Source organism: Balearica regulorum, chromosome 26 (genome assembly GCF_011004875.1).
Source record: "Balearica regulorum gibbericeps isolate bBalReg1 chromosome 26, bBalReg1.pri, whole genome shotgun sequence".
NCBI lineage: Eukaryota > Metazoa > Chordata > Aves > Gruiformes > Gruidae > Balearica > Balearica regulorum.
In genome coordinates this window covers 1983522-1998528 of record NC_046209.1, presented here as the reverse complement: position 1 = coordinate 1998528, position 15007 = coordinate 1983522, and the positions used below count along the sequence as shown (strand labels likewise).

At 65.5% G+C, this 15007-nt stretch overlaps 1 protein-coding gene across 1 annotated transcript; it reads left to right on the top strand.

The window, feature by feature from the left end:
- Positions 1 to 3613: 3613 nt before the first annotated feature.
- Positions 3614 to 14977, top strand: MEF2B (myocyte enhancer factor 2B). The gene is made up of 9 exons (XM_075776360.1): positions 3614 to 3672; positions 10452 to 10531; positions 10736 to 10939; positions 11013 to 11141; positions 11233 to 11395; positions 12331 to 12476; positions 12997 to 13108; positions 13206 to 13296; positions 13807 to 14977. The coding sequence occupies exons 2-9, from the start codon at positions 10478 to 10480 to the stop codon at positions 14117 to 14119; spliced, it is 1212 nt and encodes a 403-aa protein (XP_075632475.1). The 5' UTR covers positions 3614 to 3672; positions 10452 to 10477; the 3' UTR covers positions 14120 to 14977.
- The last annotated feature ends 30 nt before the right edge of the window (positions 14978 to 15007 follow it).

Here is a 15007-nt window from a genome sequence, read left to right as displayed (position 1 = left end):
CCGCCGCTCCCCTCGGCTCTCCCCGTTCCCAGGGCCAGCCCCGGCTTTCCTGCTCCTGGGAACATCCTGGGACCGGCCCCGCCAGTGTAACCCCGGCCTCGACGTGGAGCGAGTGGGGATGGCGGTGGTGAGAAGGGGACACCACGGTGGTCTAATCCTGCTTCCCCCCGGGGAGAGGCGCATTTGGCCTCCACCTGCCACGGGAGCATCCTCGCCAGGTCAGGAGCGAGCACCCAAAATGTTCTCAGTCCCGCAAGGCTGAGAAAGGACCCGTGAGGTGCTGCCCTGCTGTCAGCCGCCGGCCCTTGGGGCCAGCACCAGTTTCCCATGTCTTATAAATATCCTGGGAAGCAGAAGCGCCTTTTCCCCCAGGATCCACCCCGCCAACGGGTCTCCCCTGGGAATCAGGGAGGATTCAAGGAGGATTAATTCAGGAAAATTCATTCTACAGGTCACCTGTCACCTTGGGAAAGAGCCTGCTCCTTGGGACCAGAGGGGAAACTGAGGCAGAGTTTCCCCACTTAAATCCTCAGCCCCCAGAGCAGCAACTTCCCCGTGCGCACGAGACGAGGGGCCATCGGGGTCGGGCCTTTCCATGCACGGCCCGGGCACCCTGCCAGAGCCGGGCCAGGGGACCGGCTGCGACGCTGACTCCTCCAGCCTGGTGTCATCAGCGCCTGGGCCCGTGCCCAAGCCCGGCTGTGGGATCCGGATGGGGTGACCTTTCCGTCTGGCGGAGGAGCGCTGCCCACCGTGGCGCTGCCAGCCTTCCCATCCCGCGTGGGTGGTTCCCGCTGGCACCCGCTGCTCCGGCCGGAGCTGCGCGGGACACGGGCTATTTTGAAAGCTGGTGTGTTGGCCTTGGCAGGCAGCGCGGGTTTGGCTCCTGGCTTGTTTCCAGCCCTGTTCGCATTTTTTGGCTGGGGGGGGGGATGTCAGTCTCCGGGCCCGTGTCGCTGGCACTTGGCCCAAAGTCCCCAAACCAGCTCCCGGTGACGGTGTCTCTGCCCTTTCCCCGTGGCGGGGGGGTGATGGGGCTCAGTTGTGTACTACAGGCTGAGTCACTCGGGGTGCAGAGCACTGCGGGGCTCAGCCTGAGGCACCCAACAGCTCAGGCTCCCCAAAACCCCAGCATTTTGGGGCAGGACGGGCCTCAAGAGGGAGCTCAAAGCTTTTCAAGCTGCTGACCTGGAGCTTGCAGGGAGCAGCCAGGCAGAGCCCAGCCTGGGCACCCCCTAACCCAGGGGCTCCAGGTAGTCCCCGCACCCAAAGGGGTTCGGCTGCCACGGCTGGAAGCGGCTCGTAGCCAGGCCAAGCCCCTGGGCAGCCCAAGGTGACGGTGGGGGGGACAGGGCAGGGAGGCCACGCTGCGTGTCCCCAGACCCTGGCCTGGGGCAGGACGCGGCATCTGGACACGTCACCTTGGACTCTGTGGCTCCTGGGATGCTGCTCTGCCGATGCTCTCGCACTTCTGCTCTCCCTCCCACCTCCTCTTCAGGATCAATTAAGATTATGAGCAGGGCTAATTAACAGTCTGCTAATTGCACTCAGAAGCCCTCTGTAAATCATAAGCTTTAAAAGCAGATCTAAGAAAGATGTCATGTCCTTTCTGCCAGCACAGCCTGCACCGAAAGCCTTGTCCAGAGACTCCCTGTCTCTCCAACTCCTTTTCCTGAACCCCCCGGGGCTGGGACCGGACCCCCAGCATGGCCAGGGTGGAAGGATGTGTCCCCGCTGCAGGGCTGGCATGGGAGCTGATTTTCAGCAAGCCCTGGATAACCCCCTTCCCACCTGCCGCCCGGGTAGCTCCGCTCACGTAAAGGGAGCTTGGGAATTGCATCAGTTCCCCCTCGCTGCTGTAAACACGGGTGCTCCCCGCAGGAGCCCCACGCGAGCGGCTCCCGGACAGCCCTTTGCCTCCCTGCCGCAGCCGGAGGGAGCGGGACCCCCGGCACGGTCGCCTGCCCCACGGCACACGGCACCCGCTCGGGGGATGCCCGGCAGGTTGTGGGCTCGGGGGGGCCAGGGCAGAGTGTGGTGGTCACGGTCACCCCTGCGCCTGCACTGTGGCTTTGCCCCGCTGAGGCGGAGGTCACGCAGGGAGAGGAGATGGGTGTGAATTGGGCAGTGCCTTCTCCAGGGCTGATTTTGGGGCCAGGTTTGGACCCGGACACGGACCCTGGGCACATGAGCATCCCTCGAGTTCAGCTTCTGCCCCCCTCCCCCCCACACACCTTCTCATCCCGGCTTCTCCGCACCCTCCAGCTGTGCTCCGCTGTGCTATCCCCTCCGTCAGAGCCAGGCTGTCCGTGGGTCTGTCACCGTGTGATGGAGCAGCATCTGTCTCCCTTTGCTCTGCAAAGTCCACTTCATGTCATCTTCACGGGCTTCAAACCACACGATCCACAACCACCTGCATCCTCTGGTCCCCGCCGGAGATGCCCCGATGCACAGCGGGTTTCTGCCACCTTCCTGGGCTGGGAGTGGGGACGGTGCCAGGAAATCACAGCGCTGGATTGTCCCAGGTGTCACCGGGGCCTGTCCCCCGCTGCCTTTCCGTGCCGGGTGGGAGGACACGGCGGTGTTGGGGTTTGCAGTAAGCAGGAGTTGGGTTGCTTTTTTGTTGAGGCAGGTCGCCGGCAGCACGCGAGCTGCGTGCGGAGGTTTTGCTCGGCGTCCCCAGCGCTTCCTCGCAGCCTCCCTCGGGTTATGTCACTGTGGTTCAGCGGCCCCCACGCAGGGTTCCAGGGCCACTCGCTGCAGGGTGGCCTTGCTTGCAGCACGGGGACGGGTCAGGGGCAGGAACACGGGGCAGCCCACCCAGGGCAGGTCACTTCATTTATAAAAGTTTAGAAAAAAAAAAAAAAGCAAGAGGGAACGTGTTGGATGTTTCCTTTTGGAGCTGCAAACCAGCGGAGGGGGTGTGAGCTGATGAGGGGGTTCTTTTCGCTCTGGTTTTGCTGAGCCCTCGGTGACCCTGGGCACTGGGGGACCGGCACCCCCCAACCCTGTGGCCAAGAGTCCAGCGATGCTTGAGGGGGGTCCCCTGAAACCGAGGTGAGGGGGGCAGGGCTCTGGCATGCGCCGAACCCAGAGCCTGGCCCCAAACCTGCGCCCAGGACCCCTCCGTCTCAGCCCGAGCCTGAACCCCCCCGGTGAGGGCGCAGCATCCCCGGGACCCCTCGAACTTCACCTCCAGCCAAATTGGCACAAACCCACCCACGTCCTCCCCTGCCAAATCCCCATCCCAGCTCTCCCCGACCCTCCCGGCCCCCCCCGAGCCCCCCGACCCTCCCGGCCCCCCCCATCGCCCCCAGCTCCCCAGCTCTCCCCGGCCCCGCCCCTTCGCCTCCGCCCCGCCCCTTCTTCCCGGCAGAGGCGGGGCTATGCAAACCAACCCTGCGGCGATCGCCAATGAAGAGCGAGCCCGGCGGCGCTATGCAAATCTCCCGGTGGGGTGGGCGGGGATATGCAAATGCTGCCGGCGCGGCTCGGGCAGGAGGCGGGCAGCGCGCTGCTCCGGGGACACGCACCGGACCGGACCGGACCGGCACCGGGACCGGGACCGGACGGCGGCGGGGCCGCATCGGGGCCGGGCCGGCTCCGCTGCAGCACCGGGTACCCGCGGCTGAGCCGTCGGGGAGTTGCCGAGGAGGAAGAGCCGGTGTCCAGGTGTGTGTCCCGGGATGGGGGGGGGGGGGGTCCTGGGCGCACTGGGGCGCGGCTCCGCTCCGGTGTCGCCGGCACCGGGCGGGGGGGGGGGGGGGCGGTGGCAGCCGCGCACCCCCAAGCCCGTCCGTCTGCCCCGACGGGGGTCCCCTCCGCGGTGGGTGGCCCCGCGCATCCAGCCGGCCGCCCCGTCGGGGCGCACGGGCTGGGGGGAGCGGTGCCGGCCCCGGGAGGTGCCGGTGTGGCCGGTCCGGCGCCCCGCGGGCTGCCCTGGGCATGGCAGAACCCCGTCCCCCGCCCCGCCGTCTAGGGATGGCGGGCTATAAAAAGCCTGTGGTTTGCGCCGCGCTCGGGGCGGTTATTTTTACTCGTGTCTGTGCAGGGAGGAACGCCCGGGTTCAGCCCAGAAGTGCAGCCTGGATGGCAGCCGCCCTGCCCCGGCCACACCGGCCGCCTCCCCGCCACCCTCGGGCCCGCCGAGGCCTTCGGGCGCTGGGGCCGAGCCCACTGTGCAGAGGGGAAACCGAGGCACGGCACTGCGGGGCTGTTGGCTCGACGTGGAGTATGTTGTAACGCTGCCGGTGATGCTGCGCCGGGACAGCCCGATGCAGGGCCAGGGCCTGATGTCACCGCAGCACTGCTGGGGTGTTGCACCGGTCTGGCAGTTCATAACACGTGCTGAATTGCAGCCCGGTTCCTTACCGCTCCCGGGTGGGGATGTGACCCGTCTAAGGCTCTTGCCAGCGCGTGGCATCTCCGGCATGTCCCAGCGCACGTGAGCCTCTCTCCATCACCTGTCCCTGTGAGGAGAGCGAGGTGGATCCTCTGCCGGATGCTCCTGCCCGCTGCAGCCGATTGCCGGCGAGTCCCCGTCCCCGGGGCTTTACTCTTTTAATGAGAGAAAGTTTCCCAGAGCCGCTGGCTCTGGAGATGGGGTTTCGCAGGTAATGAATTAACGTGGCAGCTGGCGGGTGAGTGGGAAGGCAAGAACCTGTGCCGGGGAGACGATGGGATGTGTCCCTCGTCCACACATGTCCCTTGGGCCATCGGGTACCAGTTGGGAAGGGAGCGTGGGTGACCTGGCCGGGGAGCCAGGACCTGGCCCTTGTCCATGTCCCTGGCTGCCAGCTGGACCCGTCACACACGGGTGACGTGTGGGGGAGCCCTGTGCAGCTCGGGGTGGGGTGGGGGGGTCGGATTTGGGATGCAGATGCAGGCCTCGGGTTTGGTTTAGGATGTCAAATGTTCCAGCTCGCCTCCGAGCCCGGGACACTGGTGATACCCCGGTGCTGAGAGTCAGCCGGCGCAGCAGCAGGGAAGGAAAATGAGTTTGGGAAACTTTGCATGGTGCAAGGGGACGGGGATTCCTGCTGAGACCTGGGAGAAGCATCCCGGCAGTGAGGGGGCTGCAGAGTCTGGCATGCCACGCCGCCACAGGGCTGCCCAGAAGGACTGGGGGAATTAGTGTATTTAACACCCTTGGATTTCCCTCCTTTCCATAAGAATTACAGCAGGATTGTCAGGAGCAAAGCAAGTTTGTAAACCATGCAGCCCTAACACCACGGGGATGGGCTCAGGCCAGCTGTCAACAACTTCTGGCTACCCCCAGGAAACCCTCCAGCAGCGAACGAGCATCATTTCCCGTATTAATGCCCAGCTGCAGCGTGGGGCAGCCCAGCCCCGGGGGAACAGCGTGTTTCTTCCCTTGGCTGCTGCCAGTGGCATTGCCAGCAAAAAAAGGTGCTCTGGGCCCCGGCGGGGGGGTGGTGCGTGTCCATCCGTCTGTCCGTCTGTCTCCCCAAGGGCAAGAGCTGCCACGGTTTTCAGGGACGTTTCAATCCTTCCTCCTTCCACCCAGTCATTTTAGAACTGAAAAGCCTCCACCCTTCGCTGCGCTTCGCCCGATGGCAGTGGGGCCGCGGCAGTGACGGTGGGACTTTCGGTCTGTGTCACCCTGAGCGGGACGGAGCCGGGGCTGGATGGCGGCCGGGTGCCCCCCACCCCCAAGCCCGGCCGAAGCCTGGCTTTGGCTCTGGAGGGGTGCAGGGCAGTGCCATGGCCGGGCCTCCTGCTGCGATGGGGGTAGATAGATGAATTATAATTACCCCTGGGGATTTTGCTGGGTGCTGGGGTGAGATGGGGGAAGGTGGTTAGCGGAGGCAACCCCCTTGTGCTCAGCACCCTGACATGCTCTCGGTGCCCCGGTCATCCCCAAGCCCCTGGAGCATCCCGTCCCCACCGGGCTCTCCTTTCCCCTGCTTCCCAGCAGACTCCTCCTGCCTTCCCCGCTCCCCTTCCCGCGCTGCCGGCCCCGCTCTGGTTTATACTGGTCAGTTGTTTAAACAACCTATAAAAAGCAGAAGGGCCTGTCAACCCCCGGCAGAAACCCTGGTAAACTTTGACTTTTCCCTGCGCCGGGCTCGGGATGCCGCTCGCACCACGAGGCCCCAGCGCTGCCGTTCCCTGGGGACCGGTGGGAGCTGGGGCCACATCCCCAGCTGGGAGCAGGGCAGCACCGACCAGGGATGGATGTGGCCCACGGTGGTCCCAGCACCGCGTTGCCCATCCATGACGGGTGGTCCTTAAAGCCCCGGTTCAAGCCTGCTGCCCTCTCAGCCCTGGCAAGGCAGCATCTGGCCGGGCCCTTTCCCCTGGGATTTTGCTGCTCCTGGCTCAGATTTTCCCCTCACAGCCAAGCTCGCTGCTTCTCCCTGTAAAAGGTGGGATGGAAACTCTTTCTCTCACTTCAATCATTGTTTTTTTCACCAACAAAACACTTTTTGGAAGCTGCCGAATGCTGACAGCGGGTACTTGCTGGCCACTCTCCCCCCCCTCCCCGATTTCTACCCAGCCACAGATTTCAACATAATTTCAACGTGATTTCAACGTGATTTTCAGATTTGCAACAAAATCCCCATAATTTGGTGAAAATGGCCTTTTTCTCCTGATTTCTACATCGATGCTGCTTTGGCCCATGGGGATGGGAGAGGTGGGAGGATAAAATGCTGGGGAGCTTGGAGACCCTGACCTGGGGTTATTAGGGGAGTCCTCGGATCCCGGAGCAGCTTCCGCTGCTCCGAGGTCCGGGAGCTTCCCTAATACCCTCCCCACTTTGACTTTAGGATAAACTTGGTGGATTTAACATTTCTGGGATCATTGAGGGATGGAGAAGGATGTAAAGGTGTCAAAGGCAGCGCTGGGACCCCCCCCCAGTACCACGCCGAGCATCCCACACTGCGCCGGGGCTGCGGCACACGGAAAAACACGTCGCTCTCAAGGGGTTCGCTTCGTCTCAGCACGCTAATTAGGAGCTGGGATAGGAAGTTTACATGCTCCGGCGTGATGTAAATGACCCCTAAAGATGTACAGGATCCAGGGAGTTAATTATAAACCTTGTTGCAGCCCAGGGGTCGGGGTGACACCTCGCTGCGGGCGCTGGCGAAGGGATGGCGGGGACAAGGGACTGTGCCTGGGCATGGAAAGGAGCCCGGTGCGTGCGAGTGAGCAGAGAGCCCGGGCTAAAGATAAGCACGTGTGGGAGGGAAGGGAGGCCGGCGGGATGCCAGGCGGCGTGGGAGCCTCTGCCCGGCGCAGGCAGGGGAAAGCGTCTCCTCTCTGAAAGTTTTTGAGGGCTCGAGAGCTTTGCTTGCGCTGGGTTTTGTTGGCTTCATTCGTAAGGATGATGCTGAAGGGTGCTTCATCCCTGCAGCTGGGCCACGTCGGGAGCCCCCATCACGGCAACGCTAACGAGGAGCTGTTTGTGCGAGGTGGGACCTGGTGGAGACTAATGCAGGGAGAGGCTGCGGGGTTTCTCCAGGGCTGGCACCCCGACCCTGCTCCCTCCTGCACGTGGGTCCCCGGCCATGAGCCCCCGCTGGATTCCGGCTCCTTACGGGAGCCAGGCTGCTCCCTCGGTGCTGTCCCTGGCCCCCGGGGACAAGGCTGGAGGATGCCACCTCGCTGGACCATGGGATGGAGATGGCAATGCCAGGCAGAGCTGCCCCGTTGTGCCCGTCGCCGCCAGCCGCGATAATCGCGTGCAGCCATAATGCCGCTTATCGCCTTATCGCCTGGCACAGCAATTAAAATCCAGAGTGAAAGTCTCCTCCTCCCCTCCCAGCCCTTAATACCCGTCCGGGGGGAACCGAGCGCCGGTGCCGTGCCGCACTGCAGTGGCCGAGGCACCGGGACCCACGGAGGCAGCAAGCCGTAATGCCTTGTACCCCGCTCCTGGAGAGCACCCCTCCCCTGCCCCGCGGCCAGGCCAAATCCTGCGCCCATCCTGCAAGACCCCGGTACGTGGCACGGTGCTGGCGGCAGCGGTGGCCTGACCGGGGCTGTGCGTGTTCCCGCGTGTCCCACGGCCGAGGCGATGCCCCAGGAGGAGCAGAGCTGTAATGAGCTGCGTGGAGACGTGGCTGATGAAACCGCCCCGTGTGTTGCACGAGCCCTCGGATGGTTTCCCCGGCGGCGACAAGAGCTGCCCCGTGCCCAGCCCAGCCCGTGCTGAGCGTGCCATGAGTCCGGCCGTGATGGGTCCCCAGCCCCCCCAGCCCGACGGTGCTGCGGCTGCCACTTCCTCTTGCCTCCCACCCCCACCTGCTATTCTGGGCTGGGGCCCCCGCAGCATCGTCCCGTGGGTGCTGGTACCCCCCTGGGGCCCCCGAAGCATCACCCTGTGGGTGCTGGTACCCCCAGGCCCCGCTCCTGGAGCACCCTGCCTGGACAGATGTGCAGATGTGGCTCCTCTGGGGCTCAGCACCGTGCTGGTACCCGAGGGTGGCTGCTGTCCCCTGTCCCCCGCCATGGAGCAGCACCGAGCAGGGGACACGGCCAGGCATCGAGGCAGGCTGGGGCCAGGTGGGGGCTTGCAGGATCAGTCCCAGTGTAGGGACCATCTCCCTCCGTGCTTCCCACACAGCTACAAACTGGGGTGCTGGAGCAAGGCATCGGGGTGCCACGGCAGCTGAGGAGCTGGGGGTGATGGCCCCAGCCGAGGGGACCCTTGGCAGTGCTTCACGTCCTTGCTGCAGACAAGGGGACGTGTCCTTCTGTCCCCAGCACCCTGGAGCCTTTAAAAATCCCCCTGGGGTGAGGCTGCGCTGGGATGCGGGGACTCCCAGTCAGGCGAGCATCCCCTGACCCCAACGGGCCAAACCCAGCCATGAACTGGAGCCCCCCGGGGAACAGCTCTTCTTTCTGCACCCCAAAATAAAGACCATGGGGTGGGGATGGGCAGGCGAGAGCTGACCCCACCTGGGAGTGCCCTGGCCCGATGCCGTGCCGCAGTTGTCAGCGCCGGGAGGGCAGGAGCGGCGCCGGCCCCGCGCGGGCAGCAGCGATCATTGGGAAAACCTCTGCCTTTTCACCAGGGAATCGTTGGCTTTTTTGGGGGGGGGGAGGACGGGGACCGGGGTGGTCTCGGCACCCCCCGTACCTTGGTGTCGTGCGTGGGCCCTGGGACACAGGGTGGCAGCAGGGCCGTGGGAACGGCAGCACAATTTCCTTCCATAAATTAAAATTAGTTTTGATCAGCTAAATATAGCAACTGAGCAAGATGGTAAATGGCAACGTGCTTGAGAGGGGGAAGCGGGACAAGCTGGGGCGTCGGGGGAGCGAAGGGCTGGACGGTCCCCAACCTGCACCCCTGGGGTGCATCCCTGTGATGGGGGGGGGCTGTTGGCCGGGCTCGGGGGGCTGCCAGGGTGCCTGCTGTCCCCGGGGAGCCGCAGCGCAAAGCTCCCAGCCCCGCCGGCTTCGCAGCTCAGCTCTTGCCCCGTGGCTTGGGGATGGCGGGACCCAAGGTGGGCCAGGTCTGCACCCAAACTGGGGTGGAGACACTGGGTGCAAGGGTCCCGTTGGGAGTGTCTTGATGCCACCCGTGGCTCTGCACCGGGCTGCGGTGACACCGGGGCATCCCAGAGGGGTTTTGGGGTGAGCGGTACTGGGGAATAACAAGAGCAAGAAATGGGTCCCCACAGTGGCAGTGGGATATCATGGGGGAATGTCACAGCCCTGTGCCGGGCTGCAGTGGGTGCCGGCACCCTACAACTGGGGTGCCATGCAGGGTCCCCCGACCCCTCTCCCTTCCCTCCACTGGCTCACGTGGCCCAAAGAGGTGGGTGGTTTCGCTTTGCTGTCTCCTCATAGAGCCACTTCCTGACCTGCGAATGGCGGAGGTCAAATTTAGTCTGTTCGCGTTAGAAAAGAAAAAAAAAAAATTAAAAAAAACCCAAACCTTTGAACCTAAAAACAGCCCTTTTGTTTTACGGACCCTCCCCGCAGCCAGCCCGCCCTCCCTTATAACCGCCCTCCCTGTCCGACGGACCCGCCGGTGAACAGCATCGGTGCACGGGGCAGGGTCGGAGCAGCCCCCGCAGCTTCGAGCGGGCGCTTGGGGATGCAAAGGCTGATCCCATACTCCTGGCTAGGGACCTGGCATCACGGCACTGCGGCTTTCCGGCCGGCACACGCAGGTGCTCAGGTCCCCGCGGCCGGTGTGGGGTGGGGGTGATGGAGCGGCTGGGCAGAGCTAAGGGGATTTTTTTCCCCTCGCCCCAGCAGAAATTCCCAATATTTTTTTTTTTTCATTTTTTTTTTCAGTTTTCCACCATCTTTGCTGAAAAAAAAAATGCTGAAACTTCCTCTGAAAACTTTTTTTTTTTATCAAAACTTATTTTTGGCGGCCAGAGGGGCGAGGAGGCGTGTGCGGTGCCGGGGCGGATGCTCGCTTGGGCCGGCCCCGAGCTGCGGGGGCTCAGGGGCTTCTCACTCTCTTCCAGCTCCTCCTCGAGTATAGGAGGCAAAAATGGGCCGGAAAAAAATACAGATCAGCCGAATACTGGATCAGCGGAACCGGCAGGTAGGACACATTCGGGGATGACGTGGGGACAAGGGGGATGGGGAGCCTTGAGGCCACAAAGGGAAGCAAAGCCGCTCCGCTCCCACCGTTCCCACGGGTGTGGGATCCTCTGGAGACGAAGGGGCCTGGGGACCCGGGAGGAGGGTTTGGGGCAGTCTCCAGGGGTCCTAGGTGCAGCATCCCGTCCCCTTCCCTGCTCTACAGGTGACCTTCACCAAGCGGAAATTCGGGCTGATGAAGAAGGCGTACGAGCTGAGCGTCTTGTGCGACTGCGAGATCGCCCTCATCATCTTCAACAGCACCAACCGCCTCTTCCAGTACGCCAGCACCGACATGGACAAGGTGCTGCTCAAGTACACGGAGTACAGCGAGCCCCACGAGAGCCGCACCAACTCTGACATCCTCGAGGTAGTGGCGGCGGGTGGCCGGAGGGGGGGCCGGGCCGGACGCGGGACCCCACTCATCACCCCGCTCCTCGCAGACGCTGAAGCGCAAGGGGCTGGGGCTGGAGAGCCACGAGCTGGAGCTGGACGAGGGGCCGGATCCTGGGGAGAAGGCACGAAGGCTGAGCGAGGGCATGGACCTGTCGGTGGCACGACCCAGGTTTTACGTGAGTCACTGCTGTCCCGTGGCACGGGGGGGCGAGGGTCCCCGAGGGTCCCCGTCCCCTCCCTGTCCCTCATCTCCGTGTCGCCCCGCAGAGCCCGGCACCGCTTCCCGAAGCAGCCTACGGCAGCTCCCCGCCGGCTGCCGACGGATCCCTGGGAGGCACCAGCGGTTCCCCGCAGGGCCAGGGCCGCCCGTCCACCTTCAAGCCGGCAGCGCCGAAGCCGTCGGGACGCTCGCCGGGACCGCTGCCCCCAGGTAGGCTCGGACCCATCACCCAGGGATGCTGCAGGGAGCCGGCTGCAGGGAAGAACGTCCCCACGATGGGCGCCCAGTCCTTGCTGGCCCCGCGGGGATTTTCCCGGTTGGGCGCCACATGCAAAGCTCCTCTCGCAGCATCTCCCGGGGACTTACCAGGAGCGGAGCCGGGGCGGGTGCGTGGGCAGGTAGCGCTGCCACAGCTGTAGAAACACCGTCCCCTCCCTCCATCCAGCTGCTTCCTGCACCCTGCCGGCACCTGGCGCACGGCTGGCCCCGGCACCCTGGGCACCCTGCACCCACAGCTCCCCCTCGTGTGGCAAAGCTCGGAGCTGGGCACGAGGGGCTCGTCCTACCCAGCGGGATGGCACCAGCCCGGGGTGGTGACAGGGACATGGGTGCCTCCAGGGCCACGCAGCAGAAAAGCAGCTAGAAAAAATGGTGCTGGGGCTTGACCCAGCGGAAACCCCCTGGTGAGAGGTGGCACGGGGTACCTGGGCGATATTCCCGGTGCGGGATGCGGGCGTGCAGCATCCCCGTTCGCCTTGGATGGGGATGGCGTGGTGGCTCCAGGCATGCTGGACGTCCCCGCAGGAGATTCTGGCTGCTCTATGGGGAGCTGGGGTGAGGGTGCTCCCCGCGGCCGGGGAGGTTTGCAGCCTGCCGGCCCCAGGGCTGGATCCGGCCACCGCCTTCGCACACCGTTTCCGCTCGCAGCGTACGGCCGCTGCAACCCAGGTGCGCCGACAGCCTTGCGCAGGAAGTGGGTTTGCTGGAGCGTGGCACCGTGCACGCACACACGGCCGCCGGTAGCCATGAGTGCACCGGGGCCACCGGCCACAGCCGTGGGGATCCCCCCCGAGGACCGGAGCTCCCAGGGACCCTCCATCTCTCGGGGCCACCCCGTGCATCCTCCCGTCCCTCTGTCTGTCCAGGTATCGGCTACCCCCTCTTCCCTGCCGGCAGCTTGAACCGAGCCCTGGCCACCAAGACGCCCCCCCCGCTGTACCTGGGGGTGGAGGGCCGGCGTGGCGAAGCCCACGGCAGTTTGGCAAGTGGCCGGAGTGGTGGCAGCGCGGCGGTGAGTGCCGTGGGGAGGACACGGGCTCTGTGGTATCTGCTGCCTGGGCTGGCATGTGGGGACAGTGCTACTGGGGGGGGGTTAGCCCCATCGCTGGGAAGTGTCCCCTGTGTGTGAGATAAAGCCCCCCCAAAACCTGTAGCCCCCCGGCGTGGGCTGGCTCTGGGTCCCCAGGGAGGGGGTTGGGACCCCCTGGCCACGGAGTACCCCTGGGGTAGTGACACCGCGGGAGGGGGCAGCAGGGCAGGCGGTGGAGGGGGGGGGTGCGTCCCCAGCTCGCTGCAGCCAGGCATCTCCCAGCAAGTCACCGTGTCTGGTAACCCTGGGGCCACGCAGGCGTCCCCCTCCCCAAATTCAACAGGGAGCTGCTCCGATCTACTCCCACCGCCTCTTCCTCAGCCCAACGCTGGGGCTTTGCTGGGGGGCATGGGAAGGAGTTGGGGAGGAGACACTGTGTCATGAGCCCCTGGGGGGGCTCAGCAGCGTGAAGCCTGACGGGGGCCACCTCGATTTCCTGCAGCGGCCGCTGTACCCCACTCTGCAGACCCTGAGCCCCGTGCTCACCCCGGGCAGCACCGGCGCCCCGAGCCACAGCCTCAGCGGCTTCCCCTTCCTCGCCCCAGCCCAAGCAGGTAAGTCCTGGCCCCTCCACCCCGGGACTCCCCCGTGGCTGCAGCCCCCCCCACCACCACCCCATCTCCTGCTCACTCTTGGCCTCCTGCTCTGCAGAGTTTGGGGCTGGCGAGGCCCCGCCACCCCCCGGCTTCCTCCAGCCCGGCCCCACGGCGTGGCAGCACCCACGGGACATGGCAGCACTGGGGTAAGGATGGGGGGCACAGATGTGGGGTGGGGGACAGGGGCGGGGAGAGTGGGTTGGAGATAAGCCTGTTTGTGGGGACCTGCTGCACCTATGGGTGCCACCTCCCAGCCCTGGGTGCAGCCAGCATCCGAGGTGTAGCTCCCCCCCACCTGCCATGCTGGGGTCTGTCCACCTTCACCCCAAAATCGAGGCGTGCAGGGTCACCCTGGGAACCCCCCCAGCCGCCGCTCTCAGTGGAGCCTATTTTCCACCAGATTTCCGCAGGGACCTGGCCCCCCGCGTCCCCCCTGCCCCATCACACACCAGGCTCCCGGCAGCACGTGCCAGGCACACGGGGGGGTGGCTGCCCGGGGCCCGGCTGGGTCGGAGCTGGTATGTGAAGTGAGTTCGGGGGTTCTCAGCCCCACTAGAGAGGAAAGGGGGGGGTCAGCTCAGTCCCTCCCCATCCCACACACCTGGACGAAGGATGTGGGGAGACCTGGCCTCACTCCTCCTCCCCTCCTACCCCAGGGTCAGCAGCCGGATCGTCCCCACCGAAGAGCCAGCCCCGGCCCCTGGCACCTCCCCACAGCACCAAGCCATCAGCATCAAGTCGGAGCGGGTCTCCCCAGGGCTGGGCTGCCCCTCGGGCACCCCCCACCCCGCCCTGGGCAGCCTGGCCTCCCTGAGCGAAGCCTCCCGAGGCCCCGGAGACCTCCAGCCACGGGATGACTACGCCAAGGGGTACCCCTACCCCCTGGGACCCCCCCGGCCGCTCGCGGAGGAGCAGCGGAGCCCCGTCCCCACGCGGCGGGCACAGGCCATGGACACTTGGCAGAGATAGCGAGGCCGACGGGGTGCAGGGATTGGGGCTGAGCCTGGGGGAGCGGCCCCCCCCCCCACTTCACCCCCATCCTCGGACCCCCGGGAAGCCCCCCCCGTGCCCTTTGCAACGCTGCCGGGGGAGGTCGGCAGTGCCGCAGGGCTTTCCTGCAGGGTCCTGGTCCCCCAACCTGGGGCTGCAGCTCCCAGCAACCCCCCTCCCCGCCCCGGTGCCCCCCCACAAGCCTCCAGCCCCCCCTTCCCTGCAGCTCTGACCCCCCCCCCAGCCCCCTGCGAGGCTGGGACCCCACGGATGAGGAACGCTACCCCGGTCCCCTGTCCGGTGCCGGACACTGTCCATCCCCGTCCATCCGTCTGTCCCTGCGCCAGCATGTCCCCAGCGAGCGGGAATGCCTGAGAAGTGCCACGGGGTGGCAGCAGGACCGAGAGCACCAGCAGCGGGTCCAACCCTGCACACCCCTGGCCCAATCCTGCACCCAGCCCGGGGGGGGCTGCCAGGGTCCCACAGCGGGAGGGAGGGATGGAGGGAGGCAGCCGGGGGCGGTGGGTGCTGCTCCCCCAGCCCAGGGGCTCTTTTCTATTTATTATCTTCTCACCAATAAAGAGCTGGGGGTGTTGAGGTGTCTGGTGTGAGCTTCTTGGGGTCAGGCAGCACTGCTCAGGGTGCCTAACGAGGCAGCAGGTCATTAATGTCCCCAAGGGGAAACGTTGCCCATGTCCTGACCCCGTTTGGCTCAGCGCTGCTGGTCCCCCGTGTCCCCCCAGGCTCGGAGCTGCCTCTCCGGGGTCACTGACCAGCAACGCGGGTGACAGCCCGGTCACCCCCGGCTCTGGCCAGGTCCCTGGCTCCCAGCCGTGCTGCTCCCACCCCTCAGCTCCCTGGGAGACC

Coding starts and splice junctions, on each gene's coding strand:
- MEF2B (XM_075776360.1), top strand. CDS start 10,478: ATGGGCCGGAAAAAAATACAGATCAGCCGAATACTGGATCAGCGGAAC. Junction 10,532..10,735: donor TGGATCAGCGGAACCGGCAG/GTAGGACACATT, acceptor CCTGCTCTACAG/GTGACCTTCACCAAGCGGAA. Junction 13,109..13,205: donor CCTCGCCCCAGCCCAAGCAG/GTAAGTCCTGGC, acceptor CCTGCTCTGCAG/AGTTTGGGGCTGGCGAGGCC.